This window comes from Passer domesticus, unplaced genomic scaffold (assembly GCF_036417665.1).
Source record: "Passer domesticus isolate bPasDom1 unplaced genomic scaffold, bPasDom1.hap1 HAP1_SCAFFOLD_96, whole genome shotgun sequence".
In the NCBI taxonomy this organism is placed as follows: Eukaryota; Metazoa; Chordata; class Aves; order Passeriformes; family Passeridae; genus Passer; species Passer domesticus.
The window spans coordinates 230,603-255,000 of NW_026990190.1; the positions used below are offsets into that span (position 1 = coordinate 230,603).

Sequence of the window (24,398 nt, forward strand, 5' to 3'; positions counted from 1 at the left end):
GGGTGTGCCCACCAAGTATCTGCAAAGGGACAAAAACCCAGCCTCTGCTCACAGCCCTGAGCTCATCAGCACTTCCAAGTCACTCTGCAGGTGCAGGACAGAACAGGGCTCTCCTGGCTGACTCCTCAATGCTTCATGCCATTCATAGTGGATGTATAGGTACTTTGTTGGCCAGGCACTCTCTAAGTAAAAGGGACTAAGGGAATTCACCAAACCATATAGCAAAATCTCTGGCTTCTAGCAGCATGAGTAGGAAACCAGAAGTAGGTTTCTATCTGCACAAGAACTCTCTAGGAGGAGGGACAGATATCCGGCCAATTAAATTACTGGAATTGGATAAACAAGACCACTTGCTACCTTTATGCTTGGCTAACTAAGCCAGCAGTGCCCAAATATCTGGGCACTCTTTAAAAAGGAAGAAGGATCAGCCAAAAAGATCCTTGACAGGTTACAGAGGTGACTGGACAAGTGGGCAAGAATCAGTGCGCAGCAAGAATCCCCAGACACTGTCAAGAAGTCACAAGACCTTTCCCTTCTGCTGCTGCTGCTCTTTGTAAGCAGTTCTAGGTTCTGCACCATCCTTCACAAGAGTCATCTCTGCAGGCTCTCAAGATTTTCAGCATAACCCTCCAGCTTCACCTGAAGCGTCAGCGCCCTGCTCACAACATTCACATCTATGAGCCTTGAATTCCAAAAACCCCATGTCAAACAACTTGGCAAGCAAAGATTGATGGTCAGATGCACTGAAGGAGAAAGCAAAACCAGAGGGAAACTTCTGGTTTCAGCAAACATCTGCACAGTGTCCCTGGTCCTCAACTGAGTGCCAAGTTGGCTTGCTTTGCACTTGTCACAGGAATGTGCAAGGGGTCCCAAGCAGGCACCCAAAAAAAGCTTTGAGACCTTGAGCTGGCAGAAAAGTAAGATTCACATCACAATATCCTTCCGTTTTTGCTTGTATCTCTTTGCTTCTCTGCCCAAGAATCATCTGGAGAGCACACAGCAGGCAGTAAATCCTGGCATAATGCTCACCACGTTTGTAACTATAGACCTTCAGTAATGTCCCACCCAGGGTCTCCTCCCTGCCTTTACCTGGCCTCTGCCAGCTGCTCTGAAAGGCCTCGCAGGTCCCGCTCCGTGGCTGCCAGTCATGCTTCCAGGGCAGCGTTCTCCTGTGCCAGCACCGCCTTCTCTCTGCACACCTGGGACAGGGTGTGCCCTTGGCGGGAGAACTCCTGCAGCAGCTTCTCCAGGCCCCTGTGGGCTGGCCGCTGCCGCCGGAAAACCTGGGAGTGGGGGGGGCACCATTTTTCAAGAGGAACAACAACAACAACAACACAGGCTCGGTCTCAGCTTGCTGCCAGAAGCAGCATTCCGGGGGGGTCTTGCTAGGACAAATCCCTCTCCCACAAGTGCTGCCTAGGAACAAGGTGAGCGTACCTTTGGCACGGCCAGAGGAACCACTTCCTTCAGCAGATCCCTCTGAGGCTGCCATTCCTCCGCTGTCGGTGCCGCCACTTCAGACGCCCTCTCCAGTGAGGAGTGGCGCTTTCTCTCAAATGCAGCCAGCTCCTTCCACCTGCGGCAAGCAGACAGACAAACAAGCCTTTAATTGCAACACAGTCTCCTTGCAAGACCAGGACTGCATACCATGTCCCACACAAGGCAGTCTCAGGGGCTTCCAACAGCCCTCTACTTCCACCTCAAGAGAATGCTGCAATTCCCTCCCTAGACCAGTATCTCTCTTTGTTGTTCCTGCAGGTGAAGGAGTCACCACTGAGGAAGTCAAACAAGCTTCCAGAAGCCACAGAACACTTCCAGAAAGCTCAGGTACTCTCAGCGTAACAGCTTCCTGCCTGCTAGCTCTTACACTCCTTTCTGATTACAGTGGATACTGGACTTGCAAAAGTTCTTCTATGGCTAAGACATCTTGCTAAGTCTAGGTGAGTACTGCCACAATTACTCTTGCTTTCACTAGTGAAACAAGGAAAGAGCCTGCAAGCCATAGCTTGGGGAGGAGATGGGGACGATTTTCCAATCCAATTATCAAAGGATGGGTTAGGCTGGCAGAGATGCCAGGAAGCCTCTAGCCCAGTCTTCAGTTCCAAGCACTTGGGGTCAGCATCTGGACAGGCTGCTCAAGGCCCTATCCAGCTGGGGCTTCGGAATGTCTAGGGCTGGAATCTGCACAAGCTCTCTGAGATGTTTGTTATGCTGCATGACTGCCTTTGCAGGTCAATGCTTTGCTCTCCTTAAGCCCAGCCTGATCCTCCCTTGCTTTTACTCTGGTCTAGTTTGGAATGCTTTTTGTCAAGGTTTAAGGAGTGAGTCCCAGGAGGCAGCTGTGCTCTAGGTTGCTTAGCAGCCACACCTGCCCTGGGCTGCCTTCCCCCGTCTGTGCTGAGCAAGTCCAACAAGGAGAAAGCCAAATTTGTTCTTTGACACTGGGCCTCCTAAAGCCCAGCAATGCCCACCCCTGCTCAGAGAAAGCGAGAAAGCTCAACACACACCTGAACTCCTGGGCGCCGTGCACTCTGTCCGTGCTCTCCTGCCGCTCCGCCTTTCCTGCCTGGGCCCAGGAGTCCTGACTGGCAAGATCCTCTCCTAGCGGGACCTGCAAGGAATAGGCAGGGAAAAAGCACAAACAAGCAGAACTGGCAGCGCCTGTGAGGTGAGAGCGGGCCCGGCCTTGGCCGGGGTGCAGCCCCAGCAGAGGCCTGGCAGAGCCTGGAGCAGCCTGAGCCTGGGCAGAGGCAGGCTGGAAGGAGGCCCTTTTGGAGCTGCAGGAGGCAGCAGCCGGGCCCTGGGTGCCTCTTCCTGGCAGCGGGCGAATCCTCCGCTCTCAGAGCCCAGGTGGCAGCTGGCTGCTCCCGAGGGGAAGCGTAGCCGTGCTGGGCACAGCCCAGACTGGAGGCATTGGCCGTTTGGAGTCTGCCCAGGAGCAGAGAAAGGCCAGGGGCAGCCAAGGGCCGCTGGCCTGGCTGAGGATTCCTACTCTTCTGCCGGCTGCCCTGTGACTCCTGGCAAAGGGCAGCAGTTTGTGCAGCACTCTGGGCAGCGGCGCAGGGAGCCGGGCTGCTGGGCAGGCTGGAGCACAGGGCAGCGTCCTTCAGGCACGGCACTTCTGCCAGGGCAAGCCAGGCCAGCCTGAGGCACTGACAGCTTGGCAGCTCCCATCTGCAGGAGCCAGTGCCTCCCACAGCTCTGCCAGGAAGCGCCTGCAGGCCTGCAGTTCTGCCCTGAGCCACAGCAAAGGTGTGAAATGCAGAGTGTTCTGCAGAAATATTCAGGGCCACCAGGCCAGCCTGCTTTGTGCTCTCTGTCGCACAGCAAGCGCTGTGCAATGCTGCTCTGAGCTGCTGGGAGAGAGGGAATTGGGGATGTGCCTGAAATTGTACTTGAGTAGTGAACTGATTTGGAAAAGAGCAGAATATTTTCAGTAGGCAATCTGTGTTTTCCTGATTAATTTCTGAAAGAAAGTCACCATGTGTTGCACACAGGTAGGGGTATTAGAAAAGAAAGGCCTTATAAAATCAGGCCTTGCTCTGCTCAATTACCAGCTGGCCTGTTATGTCTTCTATGTGCAGCTAGCTAACTTCCCATGTGAAAAATCACAAGAATGAGTGCAGTTAACACAGCAAGCTGTTGTAGTTAGAAAACAGTTTGCATCTGTAATAAACAAGAAATCTGACCCCTGAGAGTCCACAGAGGAAAAATGGAAACACCTGAGTAAAAGAGAAAGTCTTAGCATGTACACACAAAAACACCTTCTAAGCAATGAATGGTGTGTCAAGGAAACTACCAGACAGTTGGAATTGAACACGAGAGCTGTGAAAAATGTATAAAAATGTGTTATATGAATAAAGAATTGGCCTTCCCTGGGTGAAGAGACAGAGTCCCAGCTGCTTTATTGACACAGCAATGTGGTGTCACTCAGCAAGAGCACTTGCAGGGTGTATTGATGAAATGCTTGTGTTTGATTCCCAGAAAAGGAAGGAGAGGCGTTAAGTGTAACAAATAGGGCTTAGTCTTGTGAATTCCTTTAGCTTTAATGGGCAGTGCTGAACCCTGTATTCCCCCATTGCAGTGATTAATGTGTGCAAGTGGCTATCTTAGCCTTGAGAATAAAGAGAGAGGTCCTGCTAAGAAGATAGCTGGAATGCATTGAATGGGAAGGTAGTGTTTTTAGGAGGCTCTTGACTAGCAGAGGCAAATTTGAAGATTGAGATATTTCCTAAATGACTGTGTCAGGAACAGGAGTCGTGTTGGAGCGTCAGAACCCAGGACATCCCTCTGGGTGCCCTGGATGGCTCGAGCCTTGGCAGGTTACTCGGAGATCCTGTCAGGAAGCCAAAGACACTTGGGATTTTGATCTTAAGCCATGGAGCAAATTAACAACCTTGTACGAAGAATCCCAAGTCACAGGAGTTGAAGTAGCATAATAGTAGTTGTCACAGGGTGAAAAGTAGACTTTTGGGATTTTTAGAAGAGGGGTTTAGAGTCCCAAGATGGAGGAATTTGGGTGTTCCCTGTCCTTCTTTCTCCTTCCTAACGTCCATGTTCTGGGTTGTGCTGGCACTCTTGGATTGGTTTAGAATAGAAGTAGACAGTCTAACATAAGTGATAGGTATTGGAAAATAACTGTAAATAAAGTACATGTAGTTTTTAGTATCAAGAGATAGCAATTCCTCAGGGCAAGGCAGTGTGCCCTTGACAGACCTGCAGATCAGACCTCTGTGAATCTGAGAGAAAATATTTTAGATAGTAGATAATGAACCATCTTGGGAATCAGAGCCAAAGAATTCCGACTCTTCCTTTGACCATCGGGCAGGGAAAAGGGACACTTGTATCATCCTGACAGTAGGAAACCCAAGATCCGAGGTCCTGCCATATTTGATCCATGTTTGAGCAGGTTGACAAGACAATGAAGAAAAGTGTATTGTTTGAAGTGGGGGAACTTGACCCTTGCAAGAGAAAGAATGTATTGGTCAGTGGGTGGGCAGTTCAGCCTTGAAAGGGGAACAATGCATCATGAAGCCCTTGTTGGCAGGGAGTCATGGAGTATGGTGAGCCAGGGTGGCCTCATCTCACACGCCAGCCGTGTGTGAGCTGATGCTGTAACTGGGAAAATCCCACTCCTGAGCAGGAGATAGAAGGCCTGGTCTGGGGTGGAGGGGTGAGAAGGATGAGATGCACACCGTTTTGATCCAGGGGATGTCCTGGAAGTGCACTGCCTACCTGTGCCTCCTACCGAGCACCACGCTCCAGCTCCTTCTCCCACTCAGCGGATTTTTGGTATCCAGGGGTTGGTATGTATTATTTGCTACTGCAGCTAATGAAATGAATTTGCTTTGCAAGCCCAGTTGTCTTTTAGTTATTTTCTGCATGGGTCTCCTCCTGAACCTGTGGCAACAACCACCAGGGACCTACAGGACACTCCTACTCTGATGTCAATAAATTCTGAGAAGAGGTTTAAATATGTCAAATAATTGGGAGTAATGTTTAGCCTGTGAGTTTCAGCAAAGTATTGAATATGTCTTAGTTCCATGGATACAAACTAGTAAGTCAGATTGCTGGGAGTGCAGGTGTTAAGGAAGTGATTCCCTACACACCCAACACTGAAACAAAGTATTGCTTTCTTTCTAACCCTGAGCTGGCAGCAGGGATCAGGCCCTGCTTGGTAACCTTTCATTTTGGCAACTTCTGTTAGCAGGTAAGAAAGGTCCCAATGAAACCTTTTCCAGCTGTTTCCCTCTGGTTTCTCTTCTTAGGCTCCAGAGCTCTTTGCTGCAGGTGTCCTGGGCGTGTGCAGAGCAGAGGAGCCCCACAGAGCCCTTGGTTTCCCACAAGGTGTGCTGCCTTGTTCCCAGGTGTGCCCAGCTGTGGCAGGAGGAAGAGCCCGCAGCGCAGAGGGCACCGTGCCCTGCCCAGCCGGGGCTCCCTGGCACAGAGCAGCAGCAGCGCCAGCGCCGTTCAACCCGCTCCTGCCTTGCCTTCCCCTGGCACACAGAAGCCTCTGGAAATCAGCACCTCCAGTCACGTTCCCAGCTTGGAGCAGCTGCTGCTGCTGGGCAGATGCTGCCAGTGTGAGTGCTTCCAAAGGGGACTAAAGGCAGAGATGTACATGCACAGGAGCCCTGGGCATGTCCGATAAACGTGCAAATATATGGGGAGATTTGTTAGCAATTATTTCAGCTGTTCTGCCAACAGTGGCTTCTCTCCTGGCTCTGTGTGTTACAGATGAGTAATGTAATGGTTGGCTCTCACAATTAAGAGATAGATATTATATGGATGTAAAAATATAAAGTGATGTTATCGTAATATATCCTCCCATTGTCCTCTTTCCCCTCCCCCTTGTAATAACCTTGGTAGTCAGGGCATTTGGGGAGGGCTGGCTTGTGACCAGGAGGCGAGGTGTAAAACACCTGACGTCCAATCAAGATGTAAGAAAGTAATCTCCAGCAATGGATAGCAGAGAAAGAGTTGACTGACCAAACTTTTGGAGGGGCTAAGGCTATCAAAGGCAGAGTATGTCTTTTGTAGATGAGGATGTGGCTGCAAGTCACAGAGACTGCCAGTTCTGAACATTTTTCCTTGTTCAGTCCTTTGTTAAGGTTTAATAAACCTTTAAAATTTTCAAAGTGAGAGTTGTTTCTCGCATGTGCAATGCTGTGGGCCATTTTCTCGATCTGGTTTCCTTTACATGGGTCCCATCTGAGTGCTCACTTGGGCTACAGGCTGTAGGTGCTTGGGGCACTCTTGGAGTTGCTCTTGGATCCCTTGAACGATGGGGTTTGGCCCAGGAGGGCAATTTGTGCTGCTTTGTGGCAGAGGAGAACTTCCCAGGCTATTTTGTGTTTGCTGTGGGGAAGGTTGGTTATTGCTTTGCATAAAGTCACAGACCAGCATGGAGCGTTTGCTTTGTGATGTCAGGGCATGGTTGCCACGTCACAGTGGTGACATGAGAAGGTTGCCTTGGTGCACGGAAGGCCTCAGTGTCAGAGCAGCCCTAGGGCTTCCTCAGAGCAGGAGCACCCTGCGCCTTGAGGCATTTGTCAGTGGGCAGCTGCACACTGACAGAAGCCTTGTTTGTTCTAGTGTTGGAGCACAGCGTGCAAACTTGCACGGCAGTGCTACAATGATTCAGCAGCTTGCTGCTGCAGTGGTTACTGTTTATGGCGTGACTTATTCTGGCTATTTTCTGACTCACCTGGCACGTAAGTAGAGATTTCCCCTCTACTTAGGTTAGGGTGTAACATAACCGGCTTTTGTATGTCTTCCTGCTCCTTCTTAGTGGCTGAGTTGATTTAGAAACAGAAAGAGCATTAGGATGCCACTGGTTTAATAAAGCTCCTGTCAATTTGTTCAGCTAAAAAGGGGGTGTCTGTAGCCACAGGGGCAGCATTGCCAGGGAACCTGCAGGGGTTCCCTTCCCTCCACGGGAGAGTCTGTGGCAACAGGGTCTGTCATTTCCTCAATTTGCTGGGACAAGCAAGACAGCTTTGAAAATGTAGACTGGGAGAACTCCTCAGAAGGCCTTCTAAAAATTCAGTTCTTCCCAGTTGCAGTTGTTCCCAGAATTCAGGGAAAGCTTCTTTCTTTCTAAATTTTATCATGAAAGAATTTGATTGTCTAACTTGACCCTTTACCTAGTGCTAAAAGAGTGATTCCCTTTGCAATGAAGTGCAAACTCCAAACCACTGAGTGTCTCCTCCTGACCCCTGCAGCTGCTGCTGTGCTGTTTCACAATAGAACAGCCACAGCTCAGAAGAATTTTGGGGAAGCTTTTCTGGGCAACTGTTTACAGCAAGTTAATGAGAATTAGTGCATGCAAGTGATTTTTTTAAAAACCACCTGAAGGAGAGGATTTTAGAAGCTATTTTAAGTGTTTACTAGAACAGGAGTATTGAGTGTTAATGAAGAATTTGTATTTTCTTGATCGTGTTTGTATTCCTTTGCTGGCTAAAGAGGTCAAAGTGTAGGAACAAGCAAGAACATTGTCCTGATCTCTTGGTGGCTGTGTGAATAAAATGTGTCTCCTGGAGGGATGTTGTGAAAGGGAAAATAATCTCTGTTTGGATTGACCTCTTGTGTGGGATTCACCAGCTCTGGAACTTTTCTCACAGCATCTGATTCATTTTCCCTACCCACTACAGGTCACATAAAACATGTATTCAGCGGAGCTGATCCTGAGGTGAGTGAGAAAGGGAGATTTCATGTTCCTCCTATTTAAAAATTCGGGAGCGAGCTGTCACCTTGGCTAGTCACAGAAGAGTATAGAGGGCCAGAAAGGATGGCCAAAAGAAAATCCAGAGAGAAAAGCCCAAAGAAAATAAAAAATAATTCCCATGACTTCAACAACAACAACAAAAAAAGAATAAGTGGATATTTCCTAATTTCAGTCTCAGAAATCTGAAGAAGGAGAACTGAAGAATTTCCATAGATGCCCATATGACAGTGCTCAGCACAAGGGCTGTTGCCCTGCCAAACCTGCCCTCAGTGCATCCAAGTGCTTTAGACACTGGAGTGGCTCACTTGTATCCTGGGCCTTGTAGGTGTTTTTGGTAGGCCAGGAGGAGAAACCCTGTTCTTTTTCTCTTTCTCCGGCCAGCAAGGGGGCTTCTGCACAACATCTCCTGCCCTTTTCCAGCACTGGATGGGATTCTGACCAGTTCTGGTTTTCCCTGTCTGCTGCAGCAATAGCAACGGCGTTACTGGCTCTTTCCTACTCGTCCATTTCCGAGCTTGCAAGAAATAAAAGTTCTGTTTTACAGCTACAATGTTGCTTCCTGATAGCAGCCAGGAAGGAATATCCAATTCATAGCCATATAGTGTTGAACTGGCCAATTTTAATGGGGATGGAGTGACTGAGAATGCCATTGCTAATACAGTTGACGAGTTCTCCTTAGAAGCTGTGGTTGTAGATGCCAGGAGAAATGAGGTTAGAAATGGTAGGTAATGGCCTGTCCCTCATGCTTCTCTCTTGCCACAGGAGACAAATGCAACAGCCATCTCTCCCCTGGCTCCCTCTGCTACTGGAGAAGAAGCCAAAAAGGAGCAAAATGAGCAAGATGACCACGAGACTCCAGCCGTGGTCACAGCCCAGCCTGATCATCCCAAGAGAGTAAGTGCCAGTTGTGGGTGCTGCTGTCTTTAGGGCAAGGCAGAGGTGCAAGTTTCTGAGCAGCCAGCACTTGCTGTTGCTGGCCGAGGAGGCGGAGTGCTGGAGTCCTGCAGGACGTAGTCATTTGGTGCAGGCAGTGCCAGCTGGAAATTGGCCTTTGGCCTGTCATGTCGAGGCACTGAAGAGCTGGGGGCTCTGGGTGGGCTTTTGGCTGCCTGGCTGAGTGCAGCTCTATGTCTGGGCTTCTGCAGTGCATTGGCCAAGGGCACACGTGGTCGAGCCGCTGGTCCCAGGGATTTGTTTGTATGTTTTTCCCTCATGGAAAGGTGTGTTTGGCTTGTGGAAGAGTTTTGCAGTTTTCTTGAGGAGTTCTTCACTTATACAGACTATTTTGGTCCAGCTGCCTTTTGCCTTTTGATAAGCTGCAAGGAGATGATTGTGCTGCCCGTGAAGCCGTGGGGGGGCCATTCTTGTCCCGTGTGGCCAAGGAAAGGAAGTGCGTAGTTGAGAAGCCTTCCTGTGAGGCAAAAGGCAGAATGGGCGAGTTTCTGGGCATCACTTTTGCAGTGAAGTCTGCAGCTTTGGAAAGTGCCTTGGAGCCTGGGGTGGGGGTGAAGGTGCAAGTCCTTGAGAGCTGTCTTGTGTTGCTCAGAGAAGGAAGGACATGTAGAAATGGAGGATGCAGTATTTGCAGTCAGATGGGCAGCTTTGTGTCTAGGGAGCTGCATGGGCCAAAAAGAGCCAGGGCTGCTGCCGGTGCAGAGCAGCTGAGCAAGAGCCAGCCTGTGGGCAGGCGGCCAAGAAGGCCAAGGGCATGGTGGGCTGTGTGAGCAGCAGAGGGGCAGCAGGAGCAGGGCAGTGAGCGCCGGCCTGTGCTGGGCAGCGCTGCGGCCGCAGCTGCAGTGAGTGCTGTGTGCAGTTGTGGGCCCTGTGAAGCAGCAAGTCCTTGAGGGGCTGGAGCGTGTGCACAGAAGGAGATGGGAGCTGGCCAAGGGTCTGGAGCAGGAGCCCAGGAAGGAGTTGCTAAGGGAGCTTTAGCCTGGAGAACTGGAGGCTCTGGAGGGACCTTCAACTTTTCCTCAATGCTTCCAAATATTTTAGTCACTTTCAGGTGTGACTTTTTTTGGGGTTTTTTTATTTCTATTTTTTGTTTTGCTTGGAGTGCAAGGCTTGTTCATTTTCTTTTTCTCCCTTCTAAGGCACATTTCCTCATTATTTCTTGCGCTTTTATGGTACTTGGACTGGATCTGCTAGAATTGTGATTTCCTAGGTGTCACTTTTGGAGAATATAATGTTTTTTCTTGTGAAGTCATCCTTCAGTGCAGGCACCTTGGTGCAGAAGAAGCTGTTGTTCTTCCAGGGTAGACAGTATGGCATTACAGACCAGTTTGAGGTTATCAGTGCTTGTGCCTTTCTGCAGCCCAGTGAATCAATGTGTGTTGTGTTTGGGAATTTAGCAGGATATCAATGCCTTTGTATTTTGCTGGTCCTGAGAGTTCAGAGGAGCTGGGAGGGGCTGGGCTTTATGTCTTATTACAGCCACTTTAGGATTGTCAGTGTGGTCGAGTCCAAGAGAAGAACTTGCTCCAGCACAGATGCACAAAGAGTGCAGTTCCCAGTGCAATGCTCTGGATCAGATCACTTTCCATAAGGACTTACACACTCCAGATTCCCCAAGAGTGTGGTTTATTGAAGCAACACAACAGCAATCTCAGGATTGCTGCTGAGCAGGGCACTGGCTACCAAGTGTTGATGTGTGCAGCAACAGAGAGGACAGTAAAGAGAGATTATATCAGTGAGATCTATCTGTCTATGTTTCTATCTGTCTATCTGTCTATCTATATAACATTTACATAATTGAATTTTCCCAGCTCTGGCACAAAGGATGTCGGAGGTGCAAAGCTCACCTAAAGCATCACTTTCAGGAGAGGATTAGTGACATATTCTGTTGACCGATTCTGAGCAGGCAGAGATGTTTCCCCCTCCAGATACGGTGGTTTTTTTCCCCTCAGAGCTGTTTTCCTCCTCTGGTCTTTTCTGCCCTGAAGTCCCCACTTAATTCTTCAAATTTCTACCTGTTCTAGAGAGGTGGAACAGTTCCATGGTTCAGTGGTGTTTGGTGATTCTGCTCATACATGCATTACATGACACACGGTTTCCTTCACTGGCATCCCCAGGGGTGTGTAAGTGCATTTGTTAATGGGGCCTTATGAGAGTCTCTGTTACTGCTGGTCAGAATTCTCAGCTGACAAAAGAGGGAGAAGAAACACCTTGGTCCTCTTCCATATAACTGAGGTGACCATAGAGGCTCTGTGACATCCATCAGAGGATCTTTGCACGCATCCTTGTCTCCTGAATGACAGGATTTCTAACAAGAGTGTAGATGTCAGAAAGGCAGGAATGCTGGTGCAGGCCTGAGGAGAACGTGAACTGCAGAAGTGTCTCTCCCAAGGGCTGAGCTCAGCCAGGAAGCCACCTGCAGAGCCAGGATGGAGCTGTGGGACAGGGCTGGGTGTCAGTCACCACTGAAAGACAGAGAGGACATGGCAAGAGCAGAGGGAGGCCCTCACCAGAGCCTTGAGGAATGCCACACCTTCCCTGTCAGCTGCCTGACAGGCTGTTGGAGCTTCAGTGCCAGATGGCCCCTGATTGTAGTGCTAGGCTCACTTTGGAATCTGTGCCTCCCCTCGGGCAGAGAATGACCCAGGAGAGCAGCAGCACAGAGCTTTGGGAATGTGTGAGCCCATCAGCCTTTGAGTCTTGGCTCACAAATATCACACGGGAAGTCAAAACCCATCTTCTCTTGCTTTCTGTGCAGGTCCTTGTAGAAAATAAGCAGGAGCAGACTGCTTTATCAGAGATGCCATGCCAGGCTCAGGGAGAGCTGTTCCCAGCCCGAGAGCAGGAAGAGCAGCTCAGGCAGCAGGTGGAAGAGCCACAGCAGAATGGCCAGGTAAGCCTGACTGGCCAGGTGACAGAGGGAAGGGCAGGAAGAGGGGCATAAAACAGAGCTCTTGGGCCTGAGGAGGCCAGGAGTCCCACAGGCACTGAAAGCACAGAGCCTTGGAATCTGCAGAGATCAGCACTGGGACAGGAGGGTTGCAGTGGAAGCAGAGGTGGGTAGGGAAGCAGAAAGAAGTGGCTGAATAGATGTGTTTTTGAGGCTGCAAGAGGAAAAAGCTGAGCCTGACGGCAGCTCCCAGTCACTTGCTGTGCATTTGTGTGTACAGAACATCAAGTCAGAGCCCCAAGCAGAGCTGCCCGAAGCTCAGAGTGCCATCATGGCAGTGAAGAGCAGGAAGAAGGAAGACATGAGAAGAGTTAGAGAGGAGATTCATCTCCATCAGCACAGGGGCAATCAACAAAACCAGGTAAGTGGAAGAGTGGCAGCCACTCTACTCATGAAACAGCGTGTCTATTCTTGTTTACAGACCATCAAGGAAGACGTGGAGGCAGAGCTGCAGGAATCTGAGGAGAGGGAAAAGGCAAGGGAGAAGAGGCTGGAGGAAGAAATGAAAATCATCAGAGAGAAATTTAACCGCCTCCCTTGGGCTGTACAAAAGCAAGTGAGTGAAGGAGGGACAGCCAGTGCTGACATCATGCGAGAAATAAACGCTCGGTTTTGCAGAGACAATGTTGCTTGCTGATAGCAGCCAAGGAGGCAAATCAAATGTGTAGCTATATAGTGTTCTGTTGAATTGGCCCATTTTAATGGGGTTGGAGTGACTGAGAATGCCATTGCTAACACAGTTGATGAGTTCTCCTTACAAGATGTGGTTGTAAAAGTCAGGAGAAATGAGGTTAGAAATGATAGGTAACTGGCTGTCCCTCATGTTTCTCTCTTGCCACAGGAGACAAATGCAACAGCCATCTCTCCCCTAGCTCCCTCTGCTCCTGGAGAAGAAGGCAAAGAGGAGCAAAGGGAGCAAGATGACCACGAGACTCCAGCCGTGGTCACAGCCCAGCCTGATCATCCCAAGAGAGTAAGTGCCAGTTGGGGTGCTGCTGTCCTCAGTGCAAGGCAGAGGTGCAAGCTGCTGAGCAGCCAGCACTTGCTGTTGCTGGCTGAGGAGGCGGAGTGCTGGAGTCCTGCAGGACGTAGCCATTTCCTGCAGGCAGTGCCAGCTGGAAATTGGCCTTTGCCCTGTCATGTTGAGGCACCGAAGAGCTGGGGGCTCTGGGTGAACTTTTGGCTGCCTGGCTGAGTGCAGCTCTATGTCTGGGCTTCTGCAGTGCATTGGCCAAGGGCACACGTGGTCGAGCTGCTGGTCATAGGGCTTTATTTGTTTGTTTTTCTGGAGTGGAAAGGTGTGTTTGGCTTGTGGAAGTTTTCTGCAGTTTTCTTGAGGAGTTCTTCACTCGTACAGACTATTTTGGTCCAGCTGCCTTTTGCCTTTTGACAAGCTGCAAGGAGATGAGTGTGCTGTGCGTGAAGCTGTTGGGGGCCATTCTTGTCCCGTGTGGCCAAAGAAACAAAGTGCTTAGTTGCAAAGCCTTCCTGTGAGGCAAAAAGCAGAAGGGGCAAGTTTCTGTTGATGCATTTTGGGATGAAGTCTGCAGCTTTGGAAAATGCCCAGGAGCCTGGAGTGGGGGCGAAGCTGCAAGTCCTTGAGTGCTGTCTTGTGTTGCTCCAAAGAGGAAGGACATCTAGAAATGGAGGGTGCAGTATTTGAGGTCAAATGGGCAATTCTGTGTCTGGGGAGCTGCGTGGGTCCAAAGGAGCCAGGGCTGCTGCCAGTCCAGAGCAGCTGAGCAAGAGCCAGCCTGTGGCCAGGTGGCCAAGAAGGCCAAGGGCATGGTGGGCTGTGTGAGCAGCAGAGGGGCAGCAGGAGCAGGGCAGTGAGTGCCGGCCTGTGCTGGGCAGCGCTGCGGCCGCAGCTGCAGTGAGTGCTGTGTGCAGTTGTGGGCCCTGTGAAGCAGCAAGTCCTTGAGGGGCTGGAGCGTGTGCACAGAAGGAGACGGGAGCTGGCCAAGGGTCTGGAGCAGCAGCCCAGGGAGGAGGTGCTGAGGGAGCTTTAGTCTGGACAAAGCGAGGCTGGTGAGGGACCTTCAGGCAGACTTCCATCTATCCATCCCTACATGACAGTGCTCAGCACAAGGGCTGTTTCCCTGTCAAACACGCCCTCAGTGCATCCAAGTGCTTTGGACACTGGAGTGTCCAAAGTGGGTGACACTTCCATCTTGTGCTTTCTTGGTTTGTTGCCTTGTTGGTTTGCTGGGAGAGGAAGCCCTGTTCATGTTCTCCTTCTCCAGCATGCAAAGCACCTTCTGCACAACATTCCCTGCCCTTTTCTGGCTCTGGTGAGAGTATGATCCAGTTTTAGTTTTCCACCTCTGTAGCAGCAGTAGCAAAAGGCATTGCTGTTGCTTTCCTACTTTTCCATTTCAGAGCTTTCAAGAACGGAAAGCTCTGCTTTGCAGAGACAACGTGGCTTGCTGATAGCAGCCAGAGAGGAATATCAACTTCCTATCCATAAAGAGTTCGGTTGAATTGGCCCGTTATAATTTCTTCGGTGTGACTTAGAATTCCATCTCTACAAAATTTCATCATTTCTCCATAGCAGATGTGGTGGTACATCTGAAAAGAAATGAGGTTCTAAATGATCGGTGACGGCCTGTCCCTCATGCTTCTCTCTTGCCACAGGTGACTGAACCAACAGCCATCTCTCCTCTGGCACCCTCTGCTCCTGCAGAAGAAGCCAAAGAGGAGCAAATTGAGGGATATGACCGTGAGCCTCCATCGCCGGTCACACCAGAGCCTGAATATTCCGAGCCTGTAAGTTCCAGTTGTGCGTGGTGCTGTCTTTAGTGCAAGGCAGAGCTGCAAGATTTGGGCCAGCCAGCACTTGCTGTTGCTGGCTGAGGAGGCGGAGTGCTGGAATCCTGCCAGGACCTAGCCATTTCCTGCAGATAGTGACAGCTAGAACTTGGCCTTTGACCTGTCATGTGTTGGCACCAAAGGGCTGGAGCCTCCTCCAGTTGAGCGTGTGGCTGCTTGGCTCAGTCAAGCTCTGTCTCTGGGCTCTGGCAGTGCTAAGGTCAAGGGTGCATGTGGCAGTGCTGGAGGTCCCAGGGCTTGTTTCCTTGTTTTCCCTTTTTGGGAAGGTGTCTTTGGTTTGTGAAACTGGTCTGCAGTTTTCTTGAGTAATTCTTCAGTTCTACAAAGTCTTTTGGGCCAGCTGTCTTTTGGCTTTTGATAAGCTGCAAGGAGAAGATTGTGTTGTCCATGAAGCTGTGGGGGGCCATTCTTATCCCGTGTGGCCAAAGAAACAAAGTGCTTAGTTGCAAAGCCTTCCTGTGAGGCAAAAAAGCAGAAGGGGCAAGTTTCTGTTGATGCACTTTGGAATGAAGTCTGCAGCTTTGGAAAGTGCCTTGGAGCCTGGAGTGGTGGCGAAGCTGCAAGTCCTTGAGTGCTGTCTTGTGTCGCTCCAAAGAGGAAGGACATCTAGAAATGGAGGGTACTGTATTTGAGGTCAAATGGGCAATTCTGTGTCTGGGGAGCTGCGTGGGTCCAAAGGAGCCAGGGCTGCTGCCGGTGCAGAGCAGCTGAGCAAGAGCCAGCCTGTGGCCAGGTGGCCAAGAAGGCCAAGGGCATGGTGGGCTGTGTGAGCAGCAGAGGGGCAGCAGGAGCAGGGCAGTGAGCGCCGGCCTGTGCTGGGCAGCGCTGCGGCCGCAGCTGCAGTGAGTGCTGTGTGCAGTTGTGGGCCCTGTGAAGCAGCAAGTCCTTGAGGGGCTGGAGCGTGTGCACAGAAGGAGATGGGAGCTGGCCAAGGGTCTGGAGCAGGAGCCCAGGAAGGAGTTGCTAAGGGAGCTTTAGCCTGGAGAACTGGAGGCTCTGGAGGGACCTTCAACTTTTCCTCAATGCTTCCAAATATTTTAGTCACTTTCAGGTGTGACTTTTTTTGGGGTTTTTTTATTTCTATTTTTTGTTTTGCTTGGAGTGCAAGGCTTGTTCATTTTCTTTTTCTCCCTTCTAAGGCACATTTCCTCATTATTTCTTGCGCTTTTATGGTACTTGGACTGGATCTGCTAGAATTGTGATTTCCTAGGTGTCACTTTTGGAGAATATAATGTTTTTTCTTGTGAAGTCATCCTTCAGTGCAGGCACCTTGGTGCAGAAGAAGCTGTTGTTCTTCCAGGGTAGACAGTATGGCATTACAGACCAGTTTGAGGTTATCAGTGCTTGTGCCTTTCTGCAGCCCAGTGAATCAATGTGTGTTGTGTTTGGGAATTTAGCAGGATATCAATGCCTTTGTATTTTGCTGGTCCTGAGAGTTCAGAGGAGCTGGGAGGGGCTGGGCTTTATGTCTTATTACAGCCACTTTAGGATTGTCAGTGTGGTCGAGTCCAAGAGAAGAACTTGCTCCAGCACAGATGCACAAAGAGTGCAGTTCCCAGTGCAATGCTCTGGATCAGATCACTTTCCATAAGGACTTACACACTCCAGATTCCCCAAGAGTGTGGTTTATTGAAGCAACACAACAGCAATCTCAGGATTGCTGCTGAGCAGGGCACTGGCTACCAAGTGTTGATGTGTGCAGCAACAGAGAGGACAGTAAAGAGAGATTATATCAGTGAGATCTATCTGTCTATGTTTCTATCTGTCTATCTGTCTATCTATATAACATTTACATAATTGAATTTTCCCAGCTCTGGCACAAAGGATGTCGGAGGTGCAAAGCTCACCTAAAGCATCACTTTCAGGAGAGGATTAGTGACATATTCTGTTGACCGATTCTGAGCAGGCAGAGATGTTTCCCCCTCCAGATACGGTGGTTTTTTTCCCCTCAGAGCTGTTTTCCTCCTCTGGTCTTTTCTGCCCTGAAGTCCCCACTTAATTCTTCAAATTTCTGCCTGTCCTAGAGAGGTGGAACAATTCCATGGTTCAGTGGTGTTTGGTGACTCTGCTCATACATGCATTACATGACACACGGTTTCCTTCACTGGCATCCCCAGGGGTGTGTAAGTGCATTCATTATTGGGGCCTTATGAGAGTCTCTGTTACTGCTGGTCAGAATTCTCAGCTGACAAAAGAGGGAGAAGAAACACCTTGGTCCTCTTCCATATAACTGATGTGACCATAGAGGCTCTGTGACTTCCATCAGAGGATCTTTGCACGCATCCTTATCTCCTGAATGACCAGGATTTCTAACAAGAGTGTAGATGTCAGAAAGGCAGGAATGCTGGTGCAGGCCTGAGGAGAACGTGAACTGCAGAAGTGTCTCTCCCAAGGGCTGAGCTCAGCCAGGAATCCACCTGCAGAGCCAGGATGGAGCTGTGGGACAAGGCTGGGTGTCAGTCACTACTGAAAGAAAAAGAGGACATGGCAGGAGCAGAGGGAGGCCCTCACCAGAGCCTTGAGGAATGCCACACCTTCCCTTTCAGCTGCCTGACAGGCTGTTGGAGCTTCAGTGCCAGATGGCCCCTGATTGTAGTGCCAGGCTCACTTTGGAATCTGTGCCTCCCCTCGGGCAGAGAATGACCCAGGAGAGCAGCAGCATAGAGCTTTGGGAATGTGTGAGCCCATCAGCCTTTGAGTCTTGGCTCACAAATATCACACGGGAAGTCAAAACCCATCTTCTCTTGCTTTCTGTGCAGGTCTTTGTAGAGAAAGAGCAGGATGAGACTCCTTTACCAGCGATGCCATGCCAGGCTCAGGGAGAGCTGTTCCCAGCCCGAGAGCAGGAAGAGCAGCTCAGGCAGCAGGTGGAAGAGGCACAGCAGAATGGCCAGGTAAGCCTGACTGGCCAGGTGACAGAGGGAAGGGCAGGAAGAGGGGCATAAAACAGAGCTCTTGGGCCTGAGGAGGCCAGGAGTCCCACAGGCACTGAAAGCACAGAGCCTTGGAATCTGCAGAGATCAGCACTGGGACAGGAGGGTTGCAGTGGAAGCAGAGGTGGGTAGGGAAGCAGAAAGAAGTGGCTGAATAGATGTGTTTTTGAGGCTGCAAGAGGAAAAAGCTGAGCCTGATGGCAGCTCCCAGTCACGTGCTGTGCATTTGTGTGTACAGAACATCAAGTCAGAGCCCCAAGCAGAGCTGCCTGAAGCTCAGAGTGCCATCATGGCAGTGAAGAGGAGGAACAAAAATGAGATGAGAAGAATTCAAGAGGAGATGAATCTCCATCAGCACAGAAATGATCAACAAAACCAGAAATAGTGGCAGCCACTCCACTCATGAGACATCCTCTCTCTTGTTCTCTACAGAACCTTTACAAACAGATGCCGGCAGAGCTTCAGGAAACTGAGGCTAGGAACAAGGCAAGGGAGAAGGGGGAAGAAGAAATAATTGAAATCATCATAAAGAAATTTAAACCCGTCCTTCAGGAAAGAATGCCTCTAGAAGAGAAAGTGAGTGAAATAGCAATAACCTCTGCAGTCACCAAACTGGTGCTTTCTGCCATTCTTGCCTTTCCTCTGCCCAGCGGGGGAGGGATGGGGTGATGCCTCTTAAATGCCACCTTGCTGAGGCCTCTATCACAGCTGCTCTGAAGGACACTTCCTGGTCTGCTGAATCTCAGATGTTGACTTGGACAGTGGGATTAGTCCTTTTTACATCTTGCTCAGAAGTCATCCTAAAAAAGTCCTGGTGACTTCTTCCAGGTCCCCTTGTTTCTTGGGTTTTTTGCAGGTGTACATGGTCACTCAGATAGATTTGGAATACAAGCCACAGGCTATCTGTATCCCTTGTGAATCTGCTCCTGTCCTGTTCTTTCCCTTTCCTCACAGTGGATGACTCCTGGCTGACAGGGACAAGCTGTAGTCTCTGACTGCTTTGTTCTGTTTGACTTCAGGTGCATGTGTTGACATCCTACCTGGAAGCCTTTGAAGAGTTCCAGCAAATGACAGGAGACCAAGAGACCCAAGACTGGAGTGAGGCCCAGGAACCAAACCAACCAGAGATGCTGCAGGATAAGCACATCCCGAGGATGGTGCAGGAAAAGACAAATCAAGAGCAGGAGGTAAAAACATTAGAACGAGGAGCTGCAATGTGTCTGCACCCTAAGAGGGGGAAAGGAGTCCTTGGGAGGATGTAGAGCGGTCATTGTTTCAGTTATCCTTCAGAACATGAAACTGGCCGTGAACTCGAGTTAAACCAGCCTTTGGTTTTGACCATTTGGTTTCACAAGCAGACAGCCAAACCAATCCAGTTGAAGAGCTCTGCATGTGGCTGACAGCAGCTTTCCTAAGGGCTTGCATTTGAAATGGGATCTCAGGGCAATCTCTGCCAGCCACTTTCCTGACACAAACTCATTTCTTGTCTCAGATCTGCAGTGACCTTCTCACTGAAGCAGCAGCAGCAGCACCATCCCAAGGAGCCTTTGCTCTCCAGCCGGAGAAGTGGAGCTGGGGCACTTGGTTCACCTCCTGCACTGACCCAGCTGCCGCTCAGCAACAGCGGATCGAGGATGACTCCCTGCAGCAATGGAGTACGTCTGCTGTCTTTCTTGTCTGAGCGACAGTGTATTGTGTGCACGTGTCAGCATAGCTGTACCAAAGGGTCCTCCTCAGTTTGGTGTCACAAGGACATTTAGGACTGCGCACAGGAAGTGCTGGCAGTGCTCTGAGGCAGCGAGAGAGCGCCTGGCTGTTCCTGCTGCCTCTGAGGGCAGCTTAGACTGGGCTTCCCTCTGGGCTGAAGGCAGAAGCAGGGATTGTTCCTGCATCAGCAGAAGGCTGTGACTGCTTGAGTGACTAGCCATGGGCAGAAGCCCACCTCACATCAGTCTCTAGGAAAACACATCAAGTCCTTTGTGATTCTGCAACACAAGGCATTTAATCTGCTTCTTGTCCATAACAGCTGCCAGTGCTGTGCTCTCAGATAAGACCTGGTGGGGCTGAGAGCAGAGCCCAGTGGATTCTGGGTCTACCATCACCTGTTGGGACAAGAAGGGCATTGATCTGCACCTCGCTGTGTCTGATCTCAAAGCCCATCCTGTTGTGTCCTGAATGGGGGCAACAGCTTGTACGGGGCTCAGGCTGCCTGTGGCTTCTTCCCACTGCTTGTCAGTGCTCCTGCTTGGGCTTTGCCAGCCTTGTTGTGGTAGCTGCCCTGTCCCTGAGGGCTGGTGGGACTGCAGAGGCTGAAGCCTTCCTTAGCTGGGAGAGTCCTGCTGCTGCCCAGCACTGCAGCACGGAGCTGCCTGGGGCAGCAGCCCCTCGTCTGGGCCGGCTTCTGCATCGCACAGCCTGGCCTCAGGAGAGGGTCAGCATCTCCTCTGGCAGCTGTCTGTGTCACGCTGGCGCCTCAGGAGCACTGCTGTCCTCTCTGCCCGTTGCCGCCGTGCCGAGTTGGGAAGATGGGGATGTGTGCAGTGCCCAGAGGGCGAGTGCAATGGGAGCGACTGATCCGCGCTGTCAGGGTGAAGAGAAGCAGTGTGGTTCTTCACAGGGGCACAGGCCAGGGCGTTTTTGAGCTCAGCCTGCTCATAAAGGGTGAGGGTGCTGATGCTGAAAGTCCCATCGGGATTGGTTATAGCACGAGCTGCTCTGGTTTACAAACACAGAGGCATTCTTCTGGTAAACTGCTGCAAGGTGGAAAAGATGAGAACACTTGGCAATATTCCTGCTGTTCTGAAATTGGCATCTGTTCAGAGGAATTGATTCTAGATGTTAAGGTGCATTTAATCTTAGCAAGTAGGAAATCTTTTGTTGAACCTCAAAGTGCTTTTTCTCAAGCAAACAAAGGCACTATTAGTTCAAGGTCTCCTTAATGTTTGTAGATGACAAACTTTCTTGCCTTGGTATCTGTTTTCTTCTGGTCTCTGTCTCCTCTGAATCTGTCTCCCTGTGCTTCCCTGTGTGTCCACTGTCAAGAGGTCTCTCTCTTCAAAGGATGCTAGAAAATCAGTGTCTGTGCCAGCCACTTGTGCTGCAGAACATCTGTTTTCTTGTTGTTGTTCCTGTTCCTGTTCTTGTTAGCCATCTGTCCACAAAGGGAGGGCTCAGAGCCCCAGGCAGTGGGACTGCCTTTTGTATCCCCTAGAAAGTAGGATCTCTCTTTCAAGTGAGCATTTTGCATTTTGTTTCCTTCAGGGAGAATGGTGAAGATGGAAAATCCCATGATGAAATACACGGAACTGGAATATATTGGCAGCGGGTGAGTCCAAGCAATGTTAATTTTACAAAACTATGCACCAGGTTTTTTGCTGGTGGAATAGCTATCATGTGTGAATTCAGACAAGCTACCAACGTGTTCAGACACTGGGCTTAGATTGTCAGTGTTGATCAGAATTTGTAAATGTGGTCAGAAGGCATTGTCAAAGACATCTCCATGTTTCTAGCGTCCTGCAGGTCTTAGGCATTTACAGCTGAGATCTCCTGTGTGGGTTGGCTTTCACTGCAAGATCTAAATGACTTCTCCTTTCTTTGCTGCTGTTTTGTTTCTAGGACTTTTGGAGATGTTTGTAAAGCACTCGACACTGCCACAGGAGGAGGGGTAAATGTCAACAGCTGCCGCAGACTCTACTGCTCTTGAGGGGTTTTGCCCTCTGCTGTGAGCTGGGGCTGGAGCTTTGGGTTAGAGCTGTGCTGAAAAGGCACAAGAAGCACAGACTGGTGCCAGCCTGCAAAATACATTTGGGGCTTTGTCCTTCTCAGCTGCCAGAAGGAAGGCACGGAGGGCAGCAGTTCCTTTCAGAGAAGGATGCGCTCATTCGCCCTCCATGGCTAAAACAAAGGTGGTGCCTTAGAGCACCTCACTGCCCTTTGGGGCTACAGCTTCAGAGTCCTGAATTCTCATTTCTGGCTGCCAGCCAATCCATCTGAAAGTTCCTGGTAGTTCCTTAGCCACCTGCAGTCTGCACTTGGGAGCTGCACGTAGGGAGAGATCTGCAAGGCGTCCCTAAAAGCCCTAAGCCCTGCCCATAGCCCAGGATGTATCCACAGAATATTAGCGCCTGGATTACTTCTTCTGAATCCCATACAAAGCAGCAGAGAGTGTGGTCAGAGGTTTGTGGGTGATGGTTGAGACATAATTGTTACCAAATGGTCAAGGAAAAATGTCAGTGGCCCCACGTGTCCTGTAACTGACCCCCAAGGCAGCAGAGACGCGGGCTGTTGGGATGTCTGTTCCCACTAACATGTCTAATCGCAAGGCAGTTTGGTGCAGTTTGGCTGAGTCATCCAAAATCACTCACTCCATGTGAGAAGTTGTTCTCATAAAACCAATTTTTACTGTTACTGATTTTCAACATCATTTTAGGTGGCCATAAAGAAAATAAATCTTCAAGAACTGATCAGAAGGGAAGTAACCTTTAAGGAACTCATGGTCATAAAAATTAATAAGCACCTAAACATTGTGAATTATTTAAAGAGGTGAGTGGGTGTTGTTTTATCCCGGCAACATTTGTTTACAGACTACATTTGTTTACAGTTAAAAACCCACTTTGGTCACCGGCAGAAAATAGAGCTGTTAATTATTGGTTAATTATTATTGCTCTACTTATCTCCAGTGGATGGGAAGAGAGTGCATTAATCTACCCTGGCAAACACAGTTTGAAAATTTTTCAAAACATGGGTCAGCCCTATTGTACCAATTCAATACCCTGTACGTTCACTGACTCCACATTCTTTTGAGGCTCAATTTTTTCAAATTTTTCTCAGCACCTTTTAAGTTCTGATAAACCATCTATAGAGGATTTCCCTTGGATTGTTGTCCCCTTTCCATTGCTGTGCATGCCAGGAAGACTAGGTGTTTATTTCCAGAAATAGCATGTGTGACAGGTTTTTTATCTGGGCTTTTACTAAACTGCACTTTTTGCTTGCTGGCCATCTAAGCCATCTCCTTTTTCACAGCTGTGTCTTTCTCCTTGAGACTGCGCAGACTGTAAACAATGCACAGCCAAGAGGGAATGTCTATTCCTTTTATTCTGTCCTCATCACAAAGGCACCTGGAAACAACCCTTGTTGTTTCCAAAGAGCAATGAAGCCATGCATGTTTATCTCCATGCCCTTGTTTCCTTCTTTCAGCTACCTTCTGGGTGATGAACTCTGGCTGGTTATGGAGTACATGGATGGAGGTGCCCTGAGCGATGTCATCAATGAGACTCACATGTCTGAAAGAGAGATTGCAGCCGTCAGTCGGGAGGTCAGCAATCCCATCTGTGCTGCCGAGGGCTTGGGCAGGATTGTCTGGGAAACAGGGGCTTGGAACTGGGGTGATTTCATGCATAATGCTTTGTTTGTGTGTTGCTGCTATGCTAGGGGCAAGCAAAAGCATCTCAAGTGAAATGCCTGCCAGTGCCCCTGCACTCACTGTACTGTGTTTCCTCTACTCTTATCTCCTGCTGTTGTATGCTGGCTCTGTCTCATATTCGTATTTGCTGTTCCCCACCTTGCCTCTCTAAACCTTTACCTCGAGCCTGTCTGCACTGCATTTCTTGCCTGTAAAAGCAAAGGTGCTGGGGGCAGGATTTGAAACTAATGGCAAGGAGAAAGACACTAATTTCTCACAGTCCTCAACTGAAAAGGATAGTAGTCACACAAATTAGTATTTGTTTCAAGAAGGTGACTGATGTGATACTTCCAAGTGTGTGCTGAGGAGAGCAATAAAACCTTTGTCATGCAGCCTCCCACCCAAAAGTGATCCACGCTGCAGGGGCTTTTTATTTCTTGGCAAACCCTTGTCTGGAGACAGCACATCCCCTGCAGCAGCAGTCATCCTGGCTGGTTTGCAGGGGACAGTCTACAACAGCAGGTGCTGTTGCTCTTTCTAAGCTTTCCTTAGAAAGGTCCTGCTCTGCAAGTGTTGCAGCAGCAAGCTCTTCCTCTCAGTGGCACTGTCTTCTGCCATTACTCCCCATTCCCCTGGGGAAAGGGAATCTTTTAGAGCTGTTTCCTTTCTTTGTGATGAAATCACATCACTTAGTTTTGCTCTCCTGTTTCTGTCTTCTCTCTCAGTGCCTGCGAGGACTGGATTTTCTTCACTCAAACTACATGATCCACCGAGGTCTGAAGAGCTGCAACATCCTTCTCAGAACCGACGGCTCTGTCAAGCTGGGTCAGTGTATTCTTGGTCAGGTGCAGCATTCCAGGGATGTGGGTGTGGGGCTGCTTGGAGTGACTGCCAGCTCCCCAGAAATGGTGCTGGTGACAGTGCAGGGACCCCTCTGTGAGCTGGTGACATGGTTGCAATGTGCACAGAGGTATGACAAGGAACCACAAGCAGTCAACAGTGGCATTGGTTTGTGTGTGTCCTTTCAAGAGGGAGGGAGCTACAAGTGTAAAGCTTCAGATAAAAAGGCCACTGATGGAGGTAGTGTAAAAAAATGATGAGGTT

At 49.8% G+C, this 24,398-nt stretch overlaps 1 protein-coding gene across 5 annotated transcripts in view; it reads left to right on the forward strand.

The window, feature by feature from the left end:
- Window positions 1-6,993: 6,993 nt before the first annotated feature.
- The window catches only part of LOC135293267 (uncharacterized), an 18,942-nt gene continuing 1,537 nt past the window's right edge, over window positions 6,994-24,398 (forward strand). For 2 of the 5 annotated variants that reach the window (XM_064407256.1, XM_064407260.1), the window contains exons 1-16: window positions 6,994-7,214; window positions 8,154-8,191; window positions 8,990-9,121; window positions 11,940-12,074; window positions 12,352-12,687; window positions 12,973-13,104; window positions 14,766-14,897; window positions 17,720-17,854; window positions 18,326-18,469; window positions 18,913-19,080; window positions 19,386-19,548; window positions 21,155-21,218; window positions 21,509-21,557; window positions 22,323-22,435; window positions 23,090-23,207; window positions 24,020-24,119. In XM_064407256.1, the coding sequence (XP_064263326.1) occupies window positions 7,136-7,214; window positions 8,154-8,191; window positions 8,990-9,121; window positions 11,940-12,074; window positions 12,352-12,687; window positions 12,973-13,104; window positions 14,766-14,897; window positions 17,720-17,854; window positions 18,326-18,469; window positions 18,913-19,080; window positions 19,386-19,548; window positions 21,155-21,218; window positions 21,509-21,557; window positions 22,323-22,435; window positions 23,090-23,207; window positions 24,020-24,119 (2,038 nt within the window). In that variant the 5' untranslated portion in view covers window positions 6,994-7,135. The remainder of the gene's footprint in view (window positions 7,215-8,153; window positions 8,192-8,989; window positions 9,122-11,939; window positions 12,075-12,351; window positions 12,688-12,972; window positions 13,105-14,765; window positions 14,898-17,719; window positions 17,855-18,325; window positions 18,470-18,912; window positions 19,081-19,385; window positions 19,549-21,154; window positions 21,219-21,508; window positions 21,558-22,322; window positions 22,436-23,089; window positions 23,208-24,019; window positions 24,120-24,398) is intronic. The other 3 variants (XM_064407259.1, XM_064407261.1, XM_064407262.1) reach the window with 3 other exon arrangements.